The sequence below is a fragment of the Elephantulus edwardii genome, unplaced genomic scaffold, assembly GCF_000299155.1.
Source record: "Elephantulus edwardii isolate Elephantulus edwardi_28Jun2011 unplaced genomic scaffold, EleEdw1.0 scaffold00114, whole genome shotgun sequence".
Classification (NCBI taxonomy): Eukaryota; Metazoa; Chordata; class Mammalia; order Macroscelidea; family Macroscelididae; genus Elephantulus; species Elephantulus edwardii.
Genome location: NW_006399864.1, coordinates 3,551,196 through 3,576,256, shown reverse-complemented (window position 1 = coordinate 3,576,256; position 25,061 = coordinate 3,551,196). Strand labels below are relative to the sequence as shown.

The following is a 25,061-nucleotide window of genomic DNA, read 5'->3' as shown; positions in this document are numbered from 1 at the left end:
GGCCCTGTGCTGTGCCATCCGCATCACCTCTAATATACTTGAGCTTGTAGTTACAGTCACTGTGTCGACCCACTTTGTTGAGGGTGTCTGCCTCTAGTAAATGTTACATACTTTTTATTAGAGCCATGGTTACAGGGTTAGATACATGTATCAACATGTTAAACTGTGCTATAAAAAAAGAAATATTGCTTTTCATAAAATTACATCTCAATATACATGACTTTAAAAGGAGCTCTGACAGTGTAGTGGTTAAAACACTTGACGAGTAACCTCAATCATAGGTAGTTTGAATCCACCAGCTGCTCCATGGGATGAAAAGAGGCAGCTGAGTCTGCAAAGATTTACAGTCTTGGAAACCCCATGTCACACTGAACTCTGTGCTAAAAGGCTGCTGTGACGTGGAATCTTCTTGATAGAAGTGGGTATGTAGTTTTCAGACAGGACTGTAAAAGGAGTCCTGGTGACACAGTGAACCGATTGCCAGTACTAACGCCGCAGCCACTCCATGGGAGAAAGGTGTGACTGTCTGCATCTGTAAAGACTCCAGCTGATGAAACAGTTTTACGGTGCCCTAACGGCTTGCTATGATTCAGAATAGACTCAATGACAACAGGTTTTCGGGGAATAAGCATATCTTTAATAATTTTGAAAAAATATTTTGTGAAAGTGGAGAGTTGTGTGTGTTTATGTATATGTGTATTTCTTCATCATTTCCTTACTTTAAAATTATTTTTGTGTGTGGAGCCCTTATGAAAGTGTAGAGCTGAGCATGATATAAATTTCAGGAGATATAATAATTAATAAGAACCAAAACATAATTATACAGAAGTAAATCGGGCCTTGAGGCATACTAATTATGGTCATTAAATAGCTTTCTTTAGACTCATTCAGTTTCTCCCTTTATCTTTCTATTTGAATTTCTATGAGTTTAATTTTGGCAAAGTAAGTATAATTTCAAAATATCTTTTCTTTCTCACTTTTGATAGATTAATGAAATACTTTAGTTTCCCCATTAATATGTAGCAAGCACTTTCATTTGACAATTCAAATCTAGTCAGTAGTAATGAAATTCAGACAATGACTAATGAAGACTGAAGAAGAATTGATACCTTTGCATCGTGCTGATAGAATACCATGGGCTTCCAAAAGAACAAGCAAATTAGTCTTGGAGGAAGTGTAACTTTAGAGGCAAGGATGGTGAAAATTCATCTCACATACCTTGATCATGTTGTCAGAAAGGGTCAATCCCTGGGAAAAGACATCATTCTGGGAAAGTTAGAGGACCAGCAAGAGAAAGACCCTCAACGAGATGGCCTGACACAGTAACAATAACAAGGGCTCAAGTACGTTGAAAATCTGAAGACAGCATGGGGTTGGGGGCGATTTTGATTTGTTGTTCAGAGTCACTATGAGTTGTCAACTGAACAGCAACAAAAACAACAGCAATAGTGACAACCAAGTCTCTACCTTGCTTCAGTAACTAAGAAAATATTGAATTTAACATCATCCTCCAAAACTAGCCCAGTGCTGTGAGTCAATACTGATTCACAGAAATCCTCTCCTGGGTTTCTAAGGACGTAAATGTTTAGAGGAGACTACCCATCTTTCTCTTATGGAATAGTGGGTGAATTTGAAAGTTTTGGTCAGCAGCATAATAGGTAGCACACTATGCCACCAGAGTTCCTTAAATTTAACAATAGGCACCACAACAAGATAAAGGTAAATAATCCAATAGAAAAATGGGCACAGGATATGAACAGACACTTCAAAGAAGAAGACATTCAGATGGCCAACAAGCACATGAAGAAATGCTCAAAATCCCTAGCTCTAAGAGAGATGCAAATCAAAACAACCATGAGATATCATCTCACCCCAGTAAGAATAGCAAAATTTAACAGAATAGCAAGCAACAAATGCTGGTGAGGTTGTGGAGAAACTGGAACCCTTATTCACTGTTGGTGGGAGTGTAGAATGGTGTAACCACTGTGGAAGGCAGTATGGCACTTTCTCAAAAAGTTGCAAATAGAAATAGCATTTGACCCAGCAATTCCACTACTGGAACTATACCCCAAAGAGACCATAACTGACATCCAAGCAGATATATGCACACCCATGTTTATTGTGGCTTTGTTCACAATAGCAAGGAGTTGGAAACAACCTAAGTTCTCATCAACAAACGAATAGATAGAGGAGCTGTGGTATATTCACACAATGGAATACTATGCTGCATTGAAAAACAAGGAACTCATGCAATGTTATTCAAAATGGTGACCCTGGAGGACATTATGTTGAGTGAAATATCTCAGTCACTAAAGGGCAAATACTGAATGGTGCCACTGTTGTAAAACAGAACTGATATCAGGATTGGGGGGAGACTGAGAAAGATGGGTTCAATAATGTACGTTGTTGTTGTTGTTGTTATGTGCCATCGAGTCGTTTGCGACTCATAGAGACCCTATGTACAACAACCCTAAACCCTGCTCTATCCTGTGCCAATCACATTGCCTCTGACACACCCATCCCGATTGCCCGAGTCACTGAATCAATCCACCTCATAGAGGTTCTTCCCCTCCTGAGCTGTCCCTCTACTCTACCCAGCATGATGTCCCTCTCCAAAGATCTGTCTCTCCTTGCAACATGTCCAAAAGTATGCCAGATGAAGCCCCAGAATCCTTGCCTCCAAGGAGTAGCCTGGTTTAACCCTCTTCAGGATGAATCTGTTTGTTTTCTTGGCAGTCCATGATACAGTCAATATTCTTCTCCAGCACCACAGCTCAAAGGCGTCAATTCTCCTTCTGTCTTCCCTAGTACAGTGCATTGAAATAGATGAGGGAGAAAACTGTTTAAAAGGGATATATGAGTAGGTATTTTTGTCATGACATGAGTCCAGAGTGAAGGCTGCATAGTGGAGTGGACCTGGAGGAGGGTTTGTAAAACAATGAAAGAATTTTCCTTTTCCAAGAGGGTAGTGTACTAGGGGGGAGGGTTAGGAGGGGAGAAAAGTGCAACAATGATTGAATGGAAATCCAAAGTCTCTGTAAATTTTCATTGAAATTAACAATAAATTTAAAAAAAATTAACAATAGAAGTTAAATGTTAAACCTTACCATTATTTTGACCCTTACATGGTCAATGGTGATAATGATAAGAAATATGGATTTCATATTGGTACAACTATTCTGATTAGAAAGTTTATGTTGAGGAAAGGGAAATTGTTGTCAGATCCACATGTATTATATTTTAAACATATTCAATGGCTTTCTTTTATGTTCTTAGCTTTCAAATGAAGTGCAGCTGAAGTTATCAAATTCCCAATGTAACTTACTTGCTTCCAGAGGCAAAGTTAAAGGAGAGTTGTACATCTGTGCTTCTAGTGTTCTTGTTGTTGTCTTGGTAATGGAATTTGAGACCAATATGATTTGCCAGGAATCCTTTGTATGCTAAGCATAACTACATAAGAAATATGCACAAAAGAAAATCAGGAATCGCATCTCCACATTGCATTGTTTGAAAACAAATTAATTCAATAAGTATTTACTAACCACATAAAATTTACCAGAACGACTGATTTCAGCCAGTTATCATGTAAAAGATGACCTGTATAAGATTTTCTCAAAAGGGAAGTGGACTTGAAGTGACTTTATAATTAATAACTAATCCTTTATTGTTTTCTTATACATTTTTTCCTAGAAAAATGAGAATCATTCATTCCTTGAGGAGTGATGTATTCATTAAACCCAGTTTTACCAAATTGTTCAGTTAATGTAAAAGTCCATTTCACATGAATACAGAGGTGAGGTAAACCTTCTAGTAGGTTAGTTTGAATTTGCATATGATTGACCATTTACTCATCAGAGATGAACCCACTGTAACATGGTTGTTGTTCTTTTTAGCTGCTACTGAGTCCAGTACAATTCACACCAACCCTATGAATAACCTTGCTCTATCTTGTGCCATCCTCACACACTCTGACTCGCTCAAGCCCATTACTTCAGTCACTGTGTCAATACATCTGGTTGAGGGTCTTCCTCTCCCTTGCCACCCCTCCACATCTGCAAGCATGATGTCCCTCTTCAAGAAATAACCTCTGCTAGCAACAATGCACTACATCGCCTGATCTCCTTACTGCAGGTACCAAGTGTGCTGTGGAGATCCAAGCTGAAGTCACTAACAGTCTCCTCCATCTATGCTCCATCTATCATGATGTTGCCTATCTGCCCAGTGGCAAGGATTTTTGTTTTCCTGACATTGATGCAATGTTTATTAAAGGCTTAAGGATTACAGCTTTGGAAATCTTGACTTTATCCTATAGGCTTTCTATGACACAGAATCAACTCCAAGGCAATGTGTTGTTGTTGTTGTTACATGCTGTTGAGTCTCTTCGAACAGCTCTAAACCCTACTCTATCTTGAGCCAGCCTCCACCCTTCTAAATATGTCCTTCTCTAAGGACTAGTCCTTCCTTGCAATACTCCCAAAGTATGTCAGAGTTGCAGCCTAGTAGTTGGTATTTAAATACCACTATTTTACAGTGTAGGAAGACTCATCAAGAACCTTTGTTATGCAGATGGTGCACTCTTATTCACTGAACATGAGAAGAACTTAAAGTACTTGATACAGAAGGTTAAACACTGAGCCTGATTCAGGCTGTGGTCTTTTCAATCACTTGTTAAGCATCTGAGAGATAGAAAACAGATAAGGACAAACAGAAGATGAATTGATGCCTTTGTACTTTGGTATTGGAGAAGAGCACTGAACATCCCATGGACTACCAAAAGAACAAACAAATATATCTTGGAGAAGGTGCAGCAGAAGTGATCCTTGGAGGCAAAAATGAGAAAGCTTCATCTCACATACTTTGGGCATGTTGCTAGGAGAGGTTATCCCTTGGAGAGAGACATCATGCTTGGAAAGGCAGAGGGTCAGCAGAGAAGAAGATCCTCAACCAGGCAGATTGGTACGATGGCTGCAGCAATGGGCATGAGAGTGTCAGATACTGTGAAGATGGCACAGGATAGGACAGGGTTTAGATATGTTGTTCATAAGATTGTTATGAGTCATACTTGACTCAGTGGCACCTAGCAATCTTCAAGCAGATTACTCTTTAAGGAGATTCAAAGAACAAATACATCCATCTTGGTAGATGTGCAACGAGAATGCTCCTTCCAAGTAAAGAGAGTAACACTTTGCCTCATATATACTCTGGACATGTTTTCAGGAGAGACCAGCCCTTGGTAAAGGTTATCATGCTTGGAGAAGCAGAGGGTCAGAAAGGGAGAGGAAGACCCTAAATAAAATGGATTGACACAGTGACTACAAAACCAGGAAATATCATGAGGAGGGCTCAGGATGGGGCAAGGTTTTGTTCAGTTGCACATGTTGTTGTTGTTGTTGTGGACCATCAAGAAGAACTGGCCTATAGCTGACCCTTCAGCTAGCTTATAAGTTGCAGGGAAGAAGATTGTCCATCCTTCCTCCACAGAGTATCTGATAGATTCGAACTACATACCTTTGGGATTGCAGCACAGCTTCTCTGCGGTAAGCTCATTAGGAGCTGACTTGATGGACTTAACAAAAGTCTTTAAGGAAGCAGATTGCCTCGTCTTTGTCCTGCAGAGCAGTCTGAAGTCCCAACTGCCCTGACAAGCTTTCAGTTAGCCAAGCCTTGACTGAGCACTTCATAATGAAAGGCTCCTGCATTGTTTTCTTTCATTTTTCCCTGAGTGGTTACACACACGACACTGTAATGGCTATCTCTTTTTATTTCTTAATAAAGAAAAAATGCTTGTTCATGAACAAGGGATCTTTTCCTTTACATGCCTCTGAAAACCTGCTGGAGGGTCAACCACAGGATCAGTTCCAACCGACAGCAAACAGTAAAGACAAGCCGAGATAAAAGGAGGAAGTCTTATCCTTTCATCAGCTTAGAGTTAAGCTTATGTGCATGTTAGTTTGAGATTATGAGATAAAGCAGAAGACAAGATAAATGGGCCTGCATTTATAGTTTATTTTTTTAAAGATTCACCACAAAGACAATAAGAATCACCAAAAATGTGACCTGCACTGTGAGTCCTACATGATGTGATTTTACATAACAAATACTTTTCCTTGTCTTAAAATTCATGACATTTTATTACCAAGGTTTTTCCCAGATTCAATTAGCATATCATTTTGTTGCGCTTACCTGATTATAAGGGAATAATGAAATGTCTCCATATGGAAATCTGTTTGGTTTAACATCTGCTGAATCAAAGAGAACAGCTGGGTTTTTCAGGGAGTAACGACCACAGTAAGCATCAGTCTCAGCTGTCTTCTGCCCTCTATTAATATGTTCCTGCAGAAACAATAACATTTCAAGTGAAAACATGATTTATTGTCCTGCTTTATTCTTCAACATCCTACCCAAGTTCTTAAAGGGTCAGCTCAGATCCCATTGCTTCCCCCACTATTTAGATTGAAATGCTCTCTCATCTCTGAAATTCTAAAACATTTACCCTGGATCTATAATCCTGTTATCCCCTGTACGTGTAGTTGGCTATTTCCTAAATCCTTTCTCTTTTCTTAATGGCGTCTGTATGGCGCATTGGTCAAGCGCACTCCTGATAACAAGGGCAGTGGTTCAAACCCACAAGTTGTTCTGCAGGAGGAAGATGAGGTCGTCTGCATCTGTAGAGACCATTGTCTTCAGAAGCCTGTGGGGTAGCTCCAGTCTGTCCTAACTGGTTACTATGAATCAGAGCCAACTTGACAGCACTGGGCCATGCATATCTTCCTCCTTATCATACAAACTCTGTTACAGTCATTTGCTCATTCCTTCCATAAATGTTTATTTGGTATTTACTGTGCACTAGGTCTTTATTTTGTCTATATATACTTTTTATTTGGTCTAAACATAATGTTCAAAGAGTGAAGAAAGCTATCTTTATACAGAGGGATAGGCTTACCTATCTCGGACAGAAAAACCTACTATTCTAATTTCAAAGCTGAAACACCTAATTCTCATAAAAGTATTGAGAAAGATAGCTCAGAGAAAGTGATAAATCATCTTTAAACATGAATAGAAGTTTCCCAAATGAGAAAACAGATGTCAAATATTAAATTAAATGGTGACATGATCTTTAGCTGGGCAGCCCCACTCCCCACTAACTATATCGCCAGAGGCAAGAAAATTCATCAATATGGTAGGAATACTGCTTTCAGGAATGACTCATTTTATAAGATAAGATGATAGTGTAGACCTTACCAAAACACATATACCAAAGTGATTTTGCAATTTGACTTGGAATTATTACTAGTACAATAAAGAAATCACAAAATTCCAGCCATTTATATGAATTCTTAAGAGATAATTTTCTCAGTTCAGCAAACATTTCATACCAGGTTAAAGTCAGTTTCATAATCTTTGAAGTATTTCACAGCAAATCCTTCCTCAAGATGTGCAATTTGCTGTGGGCATTTGGCGCTAACCATTTCTTCCACTGCTACCTGAAACTGAATGAACAAGAAAAGGTATTAGAACACTAGTAATTCTAACACTGATTCTGCAAACAAGCTCTTGTAGAACATTTTCAGAAGACAATCCCTGTATTTTATTCATAATTATAAAGTTGTTGACCAAATAAGTTGATACGTGATAAATTTAGTGTCAAGTGACTTCTAAAATATATTTCAGAATGACATGTTGTTGTTGTTAGTTGCCATGAAGTCACCTCTAAATTATGTTCATCTCATGAATAGGAGAATAAAACAATGGCCCGTCCAGCTAATTAGCTATCTGGGTTTCCTTGGTTACTACATAAGGTAAGCAAATTTGTTTACTAGCTTTGTTAGAGCAAGCAGTGAGGCAAATATAAATTAATTAACACCAAATTAAACAGACTGAAGATACAGAGTTTTCCCAATTAACTTTTAAAAATAAAACACTAACAAATAAACCCTATGAATTCTGATGTAGAATGTGATGTTTCTTACAAACATTGTAAGTCTACATTTATTACTATGTAATAAATAAATGACAAGTAATTCCAATTTATAAAGGAATTAGTAGACTTCTGTGATATCTGCTATAACTTCCATATATATTTCTCTAGAGAAGCATAGTTATTACCAATGGTTTAACTTACAGACTTTAGACAACATATATTCTTTAAGCATCAAACAAGTATTAACTTTAATGCATTAAATAGTTTTCAAAATTCAGTAATATACAATAAAATATTTTTTCCTATGGTCAACTGCTACAGACTAGATGTGATAAATCATTTATCTCTGATAAATCATAAGATTCATTAGACGCTGTTAGCCCAAATGTTTCGTAAAATTCATTAGATGCTATTAGTCCAAATGTTCACACGCTCCTTTCTTCTCTGTCTTTGAAATCTTTCCTCCCTTCTTCACACACTGTTAGCTTTAAACCACCATGACAGGTAGCAGAGCATGTTATTACTCTTTAAAGTAACATTTATATAAGGGTGACATTTAACAGTTAGGAACCTTTAATAAGTGACTTGAACTAGCCAATGCATTCAGGTTAGGCCTATACTATATGGTCTTTCTTTAGGAATTCTTGGTTTTTCTTTCACAGGTAACACATACAATTTTGAATGAACAATATCGAGGTGAAAGGAGGGCCTTTGTATCAGAGAAGAGGAAGGACTTCAAGAGCAGTCATCTAGAAGGGGTTATCGTGTTTGAGTCCTTCCGAGCCCTCTTTCCATTAAAAAACTTAAATTACAAGCAAATTATGGTCCATAACTTATAAAGGTCTTTTAAAGAAATGTTTTTCGTCCCTCTCTCTCTCCAAGTGGCCCATGAAAGCTGTGGAGTACACAGGAAAAAACGTGTGGTAGGAACCTTCCCAGGACCTACTTCAGCTTCCGATGACCTTGGGGTAAGAGGCTTAGAAGAAATCCCATCCCAACTCAGTGTGAAAGTCTCCAAGTTGGGTTTTCCTTTGACTTGTTCTGAAATATCCAGTGTGATATTTCCTTCAAGTATTTCATATCCAAATAGATCAAAATCTCCTGTAATGAAACAGAATTATTAAACGTTAATGAACCAAGTATCTATATTTCTACAATAGACATTCAGCTTTAGTAAGATTGGTCTTAGCTGGAATTTAAGAAGATTTAGAAGGACAATTTAAATATAAGTTACTATAGAAAAAATTCTTTCATTCCTATTACTTGAAAAAGTGACCAAGAGTATGAATCCAAATCTTTTTCATTTTGTAAGACTTTCTTCTCTTCCAATGCTGTCACACAGGCTATACATTTTGGTTAGGGAGCACTGGTAGCCTACCGGCAAGAAGTAGCACTGCAATCCCAAAGGCGCATGGGTTCGAGGCCATCAGCTGCTCAGCGGGAGCAGGGTGGGCAATCTCTTCCCATGAGACTAATTGTCACTGAAAACTCTGCAGAGGGTCAGCTATGAGGCAGCTCCAACTCGACAGTACACAACAAAACCAGAGTAAACGTTGTAGAAGTGTAAAACAAAATATATGCTTACCTCTAGCTGACATAAAGGTTATGATGTAGACATAGCTCTCAGAGGTTTGGGTCCTTATTACTTGAACTGTATCGGGTTTTATGGACCACAGGTCATTTATGGCTGCTTGCAGCATGAAGTCAGAAGCATCAGCAGGAAGCAAAACTTGGAAGGAATTTTAAAAAGTTGAAACTTTTCCAGACTGTCAGTCTACAGTGATGTCTTATTATGGAATATTTTTTGTTAACATCTTATGTTACTAATAATGCTAGATTGCATAGACAGTAGTTACCTTTATTATCTAGAGCCTCTATACACCTCTCCATCATCCTTTTCCTTAATAATATTGTTGTGATCAATGTATTTGAATTTTTAAATATCCATAATTTAAGTTATATAAGTAATGAAATTAAGTTGTGAAATGCATTGAGGTTTAATAATACTGGTAATGTAGTTTGTAATCTTTTTGAGGAGAGGAATCTTATTTTATTGTTCTAATAGTCTTATAGTAATGAAACAAAGAGTTAATATTTATCAAGAATCAATATTTACTGATTAAAAGAAAAAAATTAAAATTCCATGATTTGTTATACAGAACTAAGATATTGTTTATTAATGGATGAATTTGTCTCATTATGCATTTTTAAATACTCAGGAGTGGCATCCAGTTCCTAAACAACATGCCTCCAGACACTCTATGAACTTTGATAAATGTCGATAGTTATAGAAAGACTTCAGACCTTTTGTTCATAGGTTTGCTATGAGCTCTGCTTGACTTGAAGGCAATCAACAACAACAACAAGGAAATATTAACCCTTCCATAATTATGAATTTACCTACTATTTCATTCTTGTGAGCCACAAAATACATAAAATTGAATGAACATTTAGACATATTTCTTATGATCCTTATAGGGGGAAAAAGATGATATAAATCAGAGAGCTGTTTATATTGATGCCATTTTCTGTTCCAGTCTGATAAGTAGCAAACATCTTTCTTCTTCTTTTATTACTCTTTTTCCTGTAAAAACTCTATTTCTCAGACAGTAGCATCTGACTAAATGCTTTTGTTCACAATGACATCTACATATGGGGAGGAATAAAAGCTCTCTTACTTGTAACTTACCAGTTTCTTCCATGTTATAGGTTAATTTGTACTTGTAACGGGAGCACGAACCAGCTTCTACACAAGGGCTGGTTACAGTGATCTTCTGAACTTCATTGGCTGCTTGAGTTGTTTCCCAGTTTTCCAATGTTACAACCTGTTTTTTAATTTTTTAAAAAACATTTTATCATGTAAAAAATAACACGAAACCCTTAAGAGCATCATAATTTCACTAATACCTCTTTATGGTCTTATTTTACTGCAAATTAAAAATAATGCTTACACTACTCTAAAGCTTAAATTCCACTAAGTAACGACTCCACTGTTGTTATGTTCTTAGTTGACTATGACTCAGTCCCAAAGTAAGTGAGATGTGGTTTTGAAACCCTGTCTTCAAGGAGCAACCTGGTTCACCCTTATAGGACAGACCTGTCCTTTAGCACATAAACATCTCATTAGCACATTACAGTTCACAGATAGTTCAATCCATAAGCAATTTCATAATTCACAATTGATATTTCAATCCATAAATAATTTTTTCATAATTTCATAGTTCACAATGGATATTTCAATCCATAAACAATTTCATAGTTCACAATAGATATTTCAATCCATAAACAATTTCATAATTTCTCATGACTGCTTTCCCCTCAAAAGAGCATCTTACATAATGAAACTACTAGTTAGAGTTAGACATTTGTTCTCAGTAAAGTGGATAGTCAGAACCATAACATACCTGTACTTCCTGAATGATTGCTGACTGGAATTTAATAACTTGTTCTTCATTTACTGCATCTCCTGTTTGTTGTTCAGTGTAGACATTCCCAGCCTGGTACAGCCCAACGTCAACAAAAGCACTTAGTCTGTACTCCTGAAGCAAGATTTCAATGTAGTACCTGGAAATGAAAGTGACTAATGGATATAATTTTTCAGAACATTTGTCATACAGTTTTCTCAATGAATAAAATGTCAATACTATATTTTTAAATAGGCTTGTTCCACGATTCACATTTTAGTACCTTTGCCTTTGGATATTGAAGACTTCACAAGAGTTTGCTAATAATAAAAAACAAAATCTGTACAATGTCTCCATCAGTAGTTCTTCTCATTCATGACCAGTTATGAAGGTTAGTCAGTAAATACTTACAAAATAAATTACTGCTACCCTCAGGAAGCTTAAAATAAAATAGTATAACTGGAAATTATTATATTAATTCACTGGCAAACTATTTAGAGGCTATGCAAAAGAAAATTATTTAATGTGTAAAAGAAAGTGACAGGTTGACTGACTCTTGTATTTTGTATCTGAGAAGGTCCATGTGTCAAGACTTACAGGTCCTAACATCACTTTCTTTCCATTTTGCCTCCGCTTGTATTGAACAATGAAGCATCGCCTCAGGAAATCCTTTTTTATTAGCTCAACACTAACTTTCTACAAGCTGGATAAGAGTCAGACATTGTGCTTGGAATTCCTGACTCTTGAGATTTCCTATTCACCCAGTATAAGTTGCTCACTCACCACCTACAAGTGTGTGCAAAGCTCTTGCTGTCCTGTCCAAACCTCCATCAATGTCCTCATTGCTCATGTTTTTGGAGAGCCCAACTGGGAGTTGTAAACAGATTCTCACATGGTTCCACAGTCACTAAAGCTTGGGGTGATTTGTTACCAGAAAAAGCTAAATAATAATGTATTAAATGGAATATTATCTCAAGGCATCTTTGATGTTCCTCATGTGTGCTAGATTTTTTAGTATATCATGTCATCTACCCTCTTGTTTTCAAGAGAATCTGAATAACCCTTGAAAAACAGATTATCTGCTATTTAGATGGCATTCTCCTTTTCTTTCAGAACTTCTTTTAGTACTAAGTAATGTGCTTAATGTCAGAAAGTACACTCTAATATCTATTTTATTAAATTTCTAATACCTGACACAGTCTGGAATAAATCAGCAAATAACATATATGTATTGCAAGTGGCACTAGCACCAGTTCATGTGGTTTTGTGATTTTTCTCTACAAGTATTTTTAAAAACTAAGGCTTAGGAACATGAGAAATTATTGACTGGCTTGTCTAAAAGATCCAAATAAAACAGTTGTTGTTGTTGTTTTTCAGTGCCATGGAGTCATAGTGATGACTCATAGTGACTCTAAGAACAAAAGAACTGAACACTTGTATAGCTTTCAACGTTTATCCCAGTTCATAGAGTTTCTGGAGGCAAGCTATGATGCCACTCCTGCTTCCGAGCTTGTTTTAATCAGGGAGCTCCACCAAATACTGTCCACCATGGGTAACCATTACTGCATTTGACACATCAGTGTCACAGTGTTCAGCATCACAGAAACCATGAGTTGGAAGGAAGGAAGGAAGGAAGGAAGGAAGGAAGGAAGGAAGGAAGGGAAGGAGAAAGGGAAGGAGGGAGGAAGGAAGGAAGGAAAGAAGGAAGGAGGGAAGGAGGGAGGAAGAAAAGAAAAGGTTATAGTAAAGGATTAAATAAATCTTACCCAATTATAACTATTGCAACAAAGGTAACTTAGATTTAATTCCACCCTGATTAGCTAAATGTCAGTATTCTGGGAAATTTATATAATGAAATTTTAGGCAATAAACAATTCTATATTAAGCCATGGGCTAATATTACTTCCAACAATAAAAAACAAACAAGTTAAAAATTGCACAATAATTCCAAGAAAAAGAAGAAAAACATACTTTTTTTCTTTCTGAAGATGAATCTCATCTGACCTTTGTGTTGGATTGGAGAAATAACTGTTGGCATTTCCAGAATGATAAGCAATGCTCACCTGATTTAAGAGAGAGAGTACTTAGTGACACGTGTTTGAAATATCACCATTATGAATATCATGTATTGCTTGTTATTTGTTAGTACTTCTGTGAATAGAAAAATTGGAAACTCTTCCATAGTTTTATTCTAGGATCTGTAGTTCATGATGAAATAATGACATGTTGTTTTTAGGTGTCATTGAGCTAACTACGATTCACAGTGACCTGGGAAGAGCAATCAAAGTCTTTTTTCTATCTTGTACCATCCTCATGATTTCTGGCCCCTGTTAGAGTCACTGTGTTTCATATAAATGAAATGGACTTTTTTTAAAAACAATTTCCAATGCTCAGGTCTTTCCTTCTATCCTTAATTAACTCTAAAATATGATTTATCCACAGGTAGAACTGTAACCTGTAAAGATTTCAAAGGAAAGATCCCTGGATGGAGTAAATGGTCTGTGTTTACTACTAACCCAAAGGCTGGAAGTTTGAATCCACTTCATGACATACTACAAGATTGATTAGAAATCTACTTGTGTAAAGATCACAGTCAAGAAAATCTCGTAGAACAATTCTTTTCAGTAACATAGGGATCCTCCATGAGTTGGAACCAACTCCACAGCAATAAGCTTTTTTGGGTGCGTTGTTTGTTTGTTTGTTGGGGTTTTTTTTTTATACTTGTTTATTTACAGAGTTCAAATATATTGTTTTTCACACCTGATCTTTTCCATTTCCTTCACACACACACTCATCAACTTTTTGTTTTTTTTAAAAAATAAAACAGAAGTTTGTTATTGGTAAAGAAAACATTTATTCTGAAATAATACTGAGAAATTGATTTAAATGAAATTAAATTGAATAAGGTAAATGTAGTCTGAAGGACATAGATGAGAATTGTTTTAGCAGGTAAGTCAGCATACTGGAATGAAAGGACTGTGGGCTTTTTCTTAGGAACAACTACACCATCGTTAGAGTAATCATGTTAACAAACTATGATAAAAGTAGAATTAATACACTGTTGGTGATGGTAGTGGTGTGTGCAGTCAAGTTGGAACCAATCCATAACAGACCAGTGGGTTTTCAGAGGCAGTTAATCATATGAGAGGAGACTGTCCAACTTTCTCCCATCTACCTTCAAACCACCTACCTTTGAGTTGCCAGTGCAACTCCTTACCACTAGGCCATGATACTTCTCTTTTATTATTGTTGTTGTGATGTGCTGTTGAGAAGCTTACAACTCATTGTTGTTGTTTTTGGTTGCTGTGGAGTCAAGCATGACTCAGTGAACCTATGAAGAAAAGGGCTGAAGCCTTTCTATAACTAACGTAATTTATCAAAGTTCATAGAGATTTGAGGAATGTTGTTTAGCAAGTGGATGCCACTCCTGCTTCCAACTACAATTCATAGAGACCCTATATTCAACAGCCCTAAATCCTGCTCTGTCCTGTGCCAATCTTATTGTCTTTTACAAATCTACCCCCATTACCCGAGTCACTGACAATCCATCTCATTGAGGATCTTCCTCTCCTGTGCTGTCCCTCCACCCTCCCAAGCATGACGCCCCTCTCCAAGCACTGGTCCCTTTTTTCAACGTGTCGAAAATATGTCAGACAAAGCTTCAGAATCCTTGCCTCCAAGGAGCAGCCTGGTCTCACCCTCTCTAGGATGAACCTGTTTGTTCTCCTTGCAGTCCTTGGTATATTCAATACTCTTCTCCAGCACCACAGCTCAAAGGCATCAATTCTCCTATCAACCCTAGTCATTGTCCAGCTTTCTGATGTAGAGCTAGTAATTGCAAAGACTACGGCCTGGATTAGGTGCACCTTGGTCTCCAGACTGACATATTTGCTCTTCAGTACTTTGGAGATGTCTCTGACAGCAGACTTTCCCAATGCAATTCATCATTTAGTATTCTGGCTGCCAGTAGGAGTGTCAATTTTGGAACCAAGCAAACTGAAGCTGTGAACAATCTCGATCTCTTCCCCATCTATCATGAAGCTGCCAATCGGCCCAGTGGTGAGAATCTTTGTTTTTTTAATGTTGAGCTTCAATCTACATTGAAGGCTGTAGTCCTTGACCTTCTGCAGCAAGCGCTTCAGGTCCTCCTCAGTTTCAGCAAGCAGGGTTGTGTCTTCTGCATAATACAGAGTGTTGATGAGTCTTCCTCAAATCTTGATGCCACATTTCTCCTCATAGAGCCCAGCCTCCTGGATAACCTGCTCTGCATATAGATTGAAAAGGTATGGAGGAGATAGGACACATCCCTGGTGTACACTTTTCCCAATTTTGAACCATATAGTGTTTACTTGCTCTGTCCTGATAACTGTCGCCTGGTCCAAGTACAGCTTTTGCATAAGTATTTTTATTGTATTGTTGTTGTTGTTGTTTGTTGTTATGTGCCATCGAGTTGTTTGCGACTCATAGCGACCTTATGTACTACAGCCCTAAACCGTGCTCTATCCTGTGCCAATCTCATTGCCTCTGACACACCCATCCCGAGTACCCCAGTCATTGAATCAATCCAGCTCATAGAGGGTCTTCCCCTCCTGCGCTGTCCCTCTACTCTACCCAGCATGATGTCCCTCTCTAAAGACCTGTCTCTCCTTACAACATGTCCAAAGTATGTCAGATGAAGCCCCAGAATCCTTGCCTCCAAGGAGCAGCCTGGTTTAATCCTCTCTACGATGAATCTGTTTGTTTTCTTGGCAGTCCATGGTCCATTCAATACTCTTCTCCAGCACCACAGCTCAAAGGCGTCAATTCTCCTTCTATCCTCCCTAGTCATTGTCCAACTCTCTGATGCATAACAATTGATTGCAAAAACCATGGCCTGTATCAGGCGGACCTTAGTCTCCAGAGAGACACTGTTGCTCTTGAGTATTTTGGAGAGGTCCCTAACCGCAGACTTTCCCATCGCAATACGTTTTTTGATTTCCTGGCCACTGGTGCCAAGAGTGTTGACCGTGGAGCCGAGCAAACTGAAGCTGTGAACAATCTCAATCTCTTCGCCATCCATCCTGATGCTACCGATTGGTCCAGTGGTGAGAATCTTTGTCTTCTTGACATTAAGCCTCAGTCCATATTGAAGGCTGCAGTCCTTGACCTTCTGCACTAAGTGCATGAGGTCCTCCTCAGCTTCAGTGAGCAAGGTTGTGTCATCTGCATAACGCAGATTGTTGATAGATCGTCCACCAATCCTGATGCCACATTTCTCCTCATAGAGCCCCGCCTCTCGGATAATCTGCTCTGCATACAGGTTGAAAAGGTATGGAGACAGGACACACCCCTGACGTACACCCTTCCCAATTTTGAACCATGCAGTGTTGCCCTGCTCTGTTCTGACGACTGCCTCTTGGTCCAAGTATAGGTTTCACATTAGCACAATTAAATGTTCTGGGATTCCCATTCTTCTCAGAGTCAGCCACAGTTTGTTATGACCCACGCAGTCAAATGCCTTTGCACAATGAAACACAGATAGACATTCTTCTGGTATTCTCTGCTTTCAGCTAAGATCCATCTAACATCAGCTACAATATCCCTAGTACCACGACCCCTTCTAAACCCAGCCTGGACTTCTGGCAGTTCTCTGCTGATGTACTGTTCCAGTCGTTTTTGGATAATCTTCAGTACATATTATAATATTAATATAGTTATGACATATATGATATTATATTTTATATGTAGCAATTTAAACATGTGCAATTTGGGGAACAATCCTGTCACATAACTCAAAATGGTTTCATATTAGTGAAGTTGTCCTAAGAAAATAATTTTAAATACAGAAACAAAATAAACAGCAGTTGTTCAATGGCATTTTATTTGACATCATTAAAAAATTTGAAAACAAGTTAAAAACTGATCAGAAGAGAGATTATGGAAACTGAATAAACAAATGTAATTAAATAATACTCAGTTAAATTTACATAAAAACTGCCCATGAATCACTCTAACTTCCAGCTATTATAGTAACATATTTTATGATAAAGACAAATATTCATTTTAAAGGAAATATGTATCTCTTTTCTTTATCTGTCTCTCTCTCTCTCATTGTTGTCAAATTGGGAATCAGTCATAATTGCCACTCCAGCAGGTTTTTGAAGGCGGTAAACTTAAGGGGACGAGATTGTTCATCTTTCTTTCTTGGAGTCATTGATAGATTCAAACCCCAGAGGGACACTGGCGTTGGGTTACCAGCACAACTCTATTGACTATGCCACGGAAGCACCATAAACAATTCTATATGAAAAAGCATTTTAATTTAGGCGCTGAGTTTCCATGAAAATTTTATAGTTCTTCCGGTATATGTTAAAATATTTAACACATTAACTCGACATCACGTAAGACTGCATCAGATCAATTTTCATAAATAAGTTCACGACTATGGTTTAGAACAAATGAGATACACTTGCAAAAATATTGTAATTTTGTAATATCAATTAATTGTCTCTGGCATCCTTACCTTATCATCTGGAATGTCGCTCTGGCTCAAATAAACAGCATAACGGTCATCACCTCTGATGTAGAACCGATAGACATCAGAATCCGGAGGCACCAGAAACCCACTAAGGCGTGCCACAAACGTGTCCTGTTCAACAGGCCACGTATAGGAGGCTGAGTCCACCCAACTGGCACCCATGTATCCTGGCGTCCTTTCACTGTATTCAAGAATCTCCTCAAGGTGCAGCGGCCGGCTATTATTCCACACCTCTAGCTTGAGGCCTCTTCCACCTAAACACAGCAAAATACAAAACTCTTTTAATCAGAATTACCACATGGTGTCAGTGGTCTTCTATAAGTACTGTGGTTATAGATTTTTATATGTTGATAAAATGTGTGTAAAGAAAGCAATTTCACATACTTTCCTGAGTACCTGTAGAGAACAGAATGGCAAAGCTCTAATGAACAACAACTGCAGTTGCTCAAAATGTCAAGTTTCAGACCATTTGATTATAAAACCCATGTCTGCATTTAGGGAGCTCTGAGGGCCTAGTGGTAGGAATTGTGCTTCCAGCTAAAAAACACATGCTTTAAATCTTGCAGCTGCTCCAGGAGGAAAGATGTGTCATTTCCTCTGGTAGAATTAACTGCCTCCATAACAAGAACACATCTTGATGAGGGAGTTCTGCTGGCATAGTCCGTAAGCAGTTACACTGTGATTCGAGTCCAACTGTAACTCAAGAGGAAGATGGGCCATCTCCTCACATGTGGTTCCCAGCCTCAGAAACGCAACGGAGGGCCAACTCTGAGTCAGTTACAGTTAACAGCAATCAGAGGGCCTAAGAGAGAGATGGCTTGATTATTCTAACAAAAGTTAACCAGTTAATGGCTTACAATTAATCAAAAAGCACCCATTGTTGACATTCCAATTTCTGCCAGCAGTTTTCCTTCTGATATTTTTTTCTGTTATTCTCTCTGCACAATGATTTTCACTCTTTCTGGGACATAATCAAAGGAACAATATTTTCATTAACATTTTATCTACTTCGGTCAGTGTACACTTTGTGATTAGAATTTTTTCTGGCCATAAAGGAGTCAACTCTTCCTCTTCTTGGCCTCTTGTCTTTTCCAGGATTCCTGTATCCCTTGTGTTCATTCCTAAATTATTTCAAACAAGTAAGGGACTTAACCTTTCCCATTTTTCTTAAAGCAGCAAAACACATTTTTATAATCCCCCTAAATACAAATACAAATATTTATTAACAATCATTTCGTTCTAATACAGGTACCAATATATTCTATCAATAGAGGCAGGATGTTTTTATCGTGGTGTCTAAGGATTTATTCTTGGCTCAGCTGTAAATAAATATTATATATAAATATTTATATGATTATATATAATACAATATATATTTCCTAACATTTAAAAATTAATGCTCTTGTTAGTCATATTTTAATTTTTTATGGTCAAACATTCTTCTAAGTGGTATAGCATTGGTCTGTCCACTTGCTATACAGAGGTAACTCATGTTTGCTGTGATGCTAAACACTGTGACACTGATGATGTGTCAAATGTGATAATGGTTACCCATGGCGGACAGTGTTTGGTGGAGCTTCCCGATTAAAACAAGCTTGGGAACAGGAGTGGCATCTACTTCTGAAGAAGCTTGCCTTTGGAAACTCTATGAAACAATGAAAGTTATACAAGTGTTCAGGTCTTTCATTAATATGGTTGCTGTAAATTGTCTACAACTTGATGGCACTTAACAACAACATATAATTATGTATAATACAAATATATCTTTTCCAATATTTAAAAATTAATGTTATTGTCAGTAATATTTTTATTTAAATATAAAATGACTGCTCTCTCTTGACAGAAGAAGGATGACAGAAGAAGAATTAATACCTTTGAGCTGTGGTGTTAGAAGCTGTCAAAAGAACAAACAAATCTGCCTGAGGAGAAGCACAGTGACAGTGCCCCTTAGATGAAAGAATGGTGAGATCTCCCCACAAGAGTGCTGAGCATCCTATGGACTGCCAAAAGAACAAACAGATAGGTCTTGGAGAAAGTGTAGCCAGACTGACCTTTGGAGGCAAAGATTGTAAAGCTTCACTTCACGTACTTTGGGCATGATACAAGGAATGGCTATTTCTTGGAGAGGGACATGATGCTTGGAAAGGTAGAGTGTTGGCGAAGGAGAGGAAAACCTTCAATTAGGTGGACTGACACAATGGCTGCCACTGTGGGCTTTAGTATATTGAGAAGTGTGAAGATGGCACAGGCTAGGACAGGCTCAGATCTGTTGTTCATAGGGTCGCTATGGGTCATCCTTGACTTGACGGCACATAACAACAACAACAACTCTCTCTCTTAGAACATACCTGGATATATATTCCTGAGAAGATGAGGTCTGGGTGGTGTCTTGCAATATATACTGTTTTCTGTGACATTTAGTATATCACAGGCATGACCTATAAAGAGAAAAGATGGAAAACTGTTAACAACTAATGCTTCATAATGTAAACCACATCAAGCTGTCTTGAAAGACTTCTGTCAATGAAACCAGAGGTGCACAGCAAGAGGTGCCCTGATGTGGAGGATCATTCTTTCCATTTCATTCTCTCTGTTAAAGCCTATAACTCACTAATCCTCATACTTCTACAAGGCAATATTTTCCTGGCACAGTATCACATGTATGAAATTTTACAATTTCTGGAGATGAAATAGAAAGAAGTGATAAAACTATATTAGTGGAAAACCTTTCCTCCCTGGGGTCCAAAATCAAGCCTGATATTTCACTCTTTAAATAATTTCAATCTAAATCCACAGAATTTAAAATTTCCCAGTTCTGCTGAGTATGAAAAATGGTGATTTAATCCAAGTCATTCAAATGAAAACAAAAAGCCTGATAACTTTTAAGTGGTTTTCTTACAGGTGAAATAAAATAAAAACAGAAGTGTATTAAAAGCGAGAAAGAATAAGTTCAAGCTGGGTTTAAAAGAGGCAGAGGCACCAGGGATATCATTACTGATGTCAGATCCTGGCTGAAAGCAGAGAATACCAGAATGTTTATTTGTGTTTTATCGACTACTCAAAGGCATTTGACTTGTGGATCATTAACAAGCAATGACTGACATTGAGAAGAGTGGGAATCTCAGAGCACTAATTGTGCTCATGAAAAATCTATACCAGATCACGAAACTGTTGTTTAAATGGAACAGGGGAATACTGTTGTTGTTGTTGTTGTTGTTGTTGTTGTTCTGTACGATAGAGTCAGAACTGACCCATGGCTGGCCTTCCAGTGGGCTTTTAGAGGCAGTTAATCACAAGGGAGGAGACTGTCCTTCCTTCTCCCATGGAGCAGCCCATGGTCTTAAACTGTGTGCTTTCGGGATTGCAACGCAGCTTCTTGCCACTAGGCCACAAGAGCTCCCTAAAAAGCTATACTGAGATCAGCTATCCAAACAGAGCAGGGGCATAATGCATGCTTTAAAATCAGGAAAACTCTGCATCGCAAATGTATCCTTTCTTCATTCCTATTCAATCTGTATGCTGAGCAAATCATTCAAGAAGCTGAATTCAGTGGAGAAGAATGTGGCATCAGGATCAGAGGAAGAACTATCAACAGCCTGAGTTATGCAGATGACTCAACCTTGCTTGCTGAAAGTGAGGAAGACTTGAAATGCTTACTGCAGAGGATCAATGACTACAGTCTCCAATAAGGATTGTGTCTCAACATCAAAAAGACAAAAGTCTTCTCACTACTGAACTGATCAGCATGATAATAGATAGAGAAAAGATTGAAATTGTCAACAATTTCATCTTATTTGGATCCATAATCAACAGTTTTGGTACAAGCAGTCATGAAATCACTAGTAAACTGTTATCAGGACCTCTCCAAATTCTTGAGGAGCAATGATGTCAGCTTGAGGACTCAGGTGAACCTGATTCAGGCTATGATCCTTCCTGCTATACATCTGAGAATTGGAAATGACTAAGGATGACAGAAGAAGAATTGACGACTTTGAGTTGTGGTATTGGAGAAGAATACTAGATATCCCATGAACTGCTGACAGAACAGATATGCCCTGGAAGAAATGCAGCCAGAGTGTTCCTTTAGAGGCAAGGATGACAAAGCTTTTTCTCAAATGCTTTGTGCATGTTGTTAGAAGGGGCTGTTCCTTAGAACAGGCCATCTTGATTGGGAAGGTGGAGAGTCAGCAAAGAAGGGGAAGATCCTCAAAGAGACAGAGTGGTACAGTGACTTCAGCAATGGGCTCAAGTGTATTAGAAATGATGAGAATGACCCAGGAGAGGATAGAGTTCTGATTTGTTGATCACAGGGTGGCTACAAGTTGTACTTGACTCAATGCCATTAACAACAACACTGAATATTAATAATGGTCAATCTAATTGGCACATTACTGGCAATGAAATATGTCAATGAATAAAGTGCTATCTTTGCATATCCATTATATTGTATTAAAAATAAGCATGTTTTGAGAATATAAAATGCATAAACTAAAAATTATTTTATGTCCCATAATATCAAGTCAAAAATAGTATATTTCATAAGATTAAAAACTTAACAACAAGACTATATACATCAAAATGAGTCCTCTCCAAAATGATGCATCTCCCATTACGTAGTTGCAGAACATTAATTAATTAATGCTCTTCCAAAAGCCAAATACTACTAGTAATTGCTGATATATAGAAGAGGCAAAGTATATGAGATTTTTCCAGAATTCTGTTTCAAACTTCCCCATGGCTAGCTGATGATTGACAATTATAAACTTTCAAGAAGGACATTTCTAGATTTTTCAATATACTGTACTGGAGAATTTGTGGACAGCCATTTCCACACTTCACAAGTCTTCAAGGCCCAGTCACAGTCACATAAGACTGCAAGGAGTGGCTCTGTTAAAAAAAAAAAGTTTTTTGAAGGAAGTAACAAGCTTTGAGTCCAGAATGAAGGCAGCATAGTGGAGTGTACTCGGGGTGGGAGGGGGAGGACTGTATACCAAGGACAGAATTTTTCTTTTACTTTTCAAAGAGAAGAGAAAACTGGGGGGTGGGGGAGGGAGAGGTGCACAGGGAGAAAAATGCAACAATGAATGAATGAATGAATGTAAATCCAAAATCTCTGAAAACGCTCATTAAAATAAATAAAAAATAAAATTTTGGAAAAATTTCGCATAATGCTAGATCATCATTAATTCTCACAATTAAAAGGCTTAAGTGACGACGCTACTGTAAATTTTTAATTTTTTTAAGAACTATTATCGCTTATACAAATTGCTAAAGAAAAGCCGAAATGTGTTCTTATAAAGTAATTAATTAAAAATCATTTAAAAAAATACCTCCTACTAAGACTCTGACTGGAAAGTCGGTTTGATCAAAGAACCGCCCACTGATCGTTAGCGTGGTGCCGCCTTGCACGCTTCCTTGTGAAGGTGAAATCATAGTGACCTCTGGGGGCAGAAACATATTAAATGAAATACCATAAACATTACATAAAAACACAAATGCTCAATTTAATAACAGAAACGCCACAAAAATACACCTTATATCTCCAAATTACCTAGACCCTAGAACAATGCATCTAACAAAGCGCTGAGTGGATAAATTAGGGTTCATAGTTTTGTCTCTAACGCAATGAACGCTTTCACAAGATCCCTATTTCATAGTTGTGATTGATAGTAAATAGACAGTGACACTGAGAAGAAGAAACACATGGCCTACATATATGATTGAATTCAAATGGGAAGAGGGAAATAGAAAGGATTATCTTCTTCCATCTGTTTTTGAAGAATGCATATTGCATTGATGGACCAACATCTTACCTATAGTTAGATTTCTGTTTATCTCTTAGTAATGTATTGTAGCAATACAGTAACTATGATTGGAGTTCTCATGATTTCGTATACAAGAGTCTGTTGTTGTTGATTGCCTTTGAGTCGAACATGACTCAAAGTGACCCTATGAACAAAAGGCCTGAAACCTTTCTATAACTATTGATATTTATAAAAGTTCATAGAGCTTCCGGAGGTTTCATATTTATGAATGTGTCTGTATAAATATTCTTAAATATGAATTCTCTCATTTAATATGTTTCTAGAAAATGTCAAGATTTCTCACATCTAACAGTTTAAGGTTAATTTACATTTTATTATTTTTTTGAAATTAGAATATATCTTGACCTTCAAATGAAGTACAAATATTCCTAGAGGATTTGTGATTGCTTCTAACACTTTCTTGGGAATATATCAACCTGAGATCTCTTGAAATTAAATTATATTTAATATGGTTGAAGATTCTTTTGGATCACCCCAAGAGCATAAATTCAGTGCTCAAATCTGGAGAGTGCTGGTTTACAGTTTAAATTTTTTACCCCCCTCCCCTCAGCTGACTCATAGCTGACCTTCCAGCAGGTTTTCTGAGGAAGTTATTCACATCAGAGGAGATTGCTTATCTTTCTCCTGCAGAGCAGCTGGTGGATTCGAACTGTGTGCCTTTTGATTGACAGCTCAACTCTTTGGCATCAAGCCACCAGAGATCCCTCACACACAGCACTGAAACAACCAAATCTTCTTGCTGTCTTTCTTAGTGTGTTAAGTTCATTTCTCTATCAGCTTTACACGAGGAGTAGAGTTTCAACGGTCCTAGTTTCGTACTCACGTTTCTTAAGAGTATATCTTATAATTACTATTGTCTTAGGTGTAATTAAAAGAATTGTACATTTATCTCTGTTTCTTAAACACACACATACATACCCTAGAGATAATTGGCCACATACCTGCATATGTTTGAAACATTGAAATTTTATTGAGAGAAGAAACAAAATATGTGGTTTTCTGGGGAAAACTCCTGTTAATTTAAGGGGGGAGGGGAAGAAAAGTGAAAATTTCTTCTTCAAAAGTAATCTTTACATTTTAGCAAAAAATATTTATCTTACATTTCACTACAAGTAATCATATTGGTGATTTGCAAAGGAACAGCCTGGAACTTTTGAAAAGATAAACTGATTTATACTGTGATTTTCTGTTACCAATCTATAACCAAACCCATTGCCACTGAGTCAAATCCACCTCACATCGTTCTTGTAGGATAGTCACAGAATTGTCCTAGTGTGCGAAGCTGTCCACCTTGGCCCTAAGTGGACTGTCTAGTCTTGTTCTCTCCTACACAGGGGCACAGTTTGAACCAACCCCATGAGAGCCATCAGAGATTTGGTTGCTGCTACCAATGT

At 37.6% G+C, this 25,061-nt stretch overlaps 1 protein-coding gene across 1 annotated transcript in view; it reads right to left on the bottom strand.

Annotated features, from left to right (window-relative positions):
- Positions 1–25,061, bottom strand: part of PKHD1L1 (polycystic kidney and hepatic disease 1 (autosomal recessive)-like 1) — a 184,076-nt gene that overhangs the window by 127,487 nt on the left and 31,528 nt on the right. Inside the window, exons 10-21 of the mRNA XM_006892350.1 lie at positions 24,609–24,679; positions 23,173–23,283; positions 20,191–20,280; positions 17,828–18,096; positions 13,297–13,388; positions 11,326–11,485; positions 10,611–10,746; positions 9,507–9,650; positions 8,868–9,022; positions 7,377–7,490; positions 6,184–6,333; positions 3,326–3,450 (exon numbers count right to left, since the gene is read on the bottom strand). Of these exons, the coding sequence (XP_006892412.1) occupies positions 3,326–3,450; positions 6,184–6,333; positions 7,377–7,490; positions 8,868–9,022; positions 9,507–9,650; positions 10,611–10,746; positions 11,326–11,485; positions 13,297–13,388; positions 17,828–18,096; positions 20,191–20,280; positions 23,173–23,283; positions 24,609–24,679 (1,617 nt within the window). The remainder of the gene's footprint in view (positions 1–3,325; positions 3,451–6,183; positions 6,334–7,376; positions 7,491–8,867; positions 9,023–9,506; positions 9,651–10,610; positions 10,747–11,325; positions 11,486–13,296; positions 13,389–17,827; positions 18,097–20,190; positions 20,281–23,172; positions 23,284–24,608; positions 24,680–25,061) is intronic.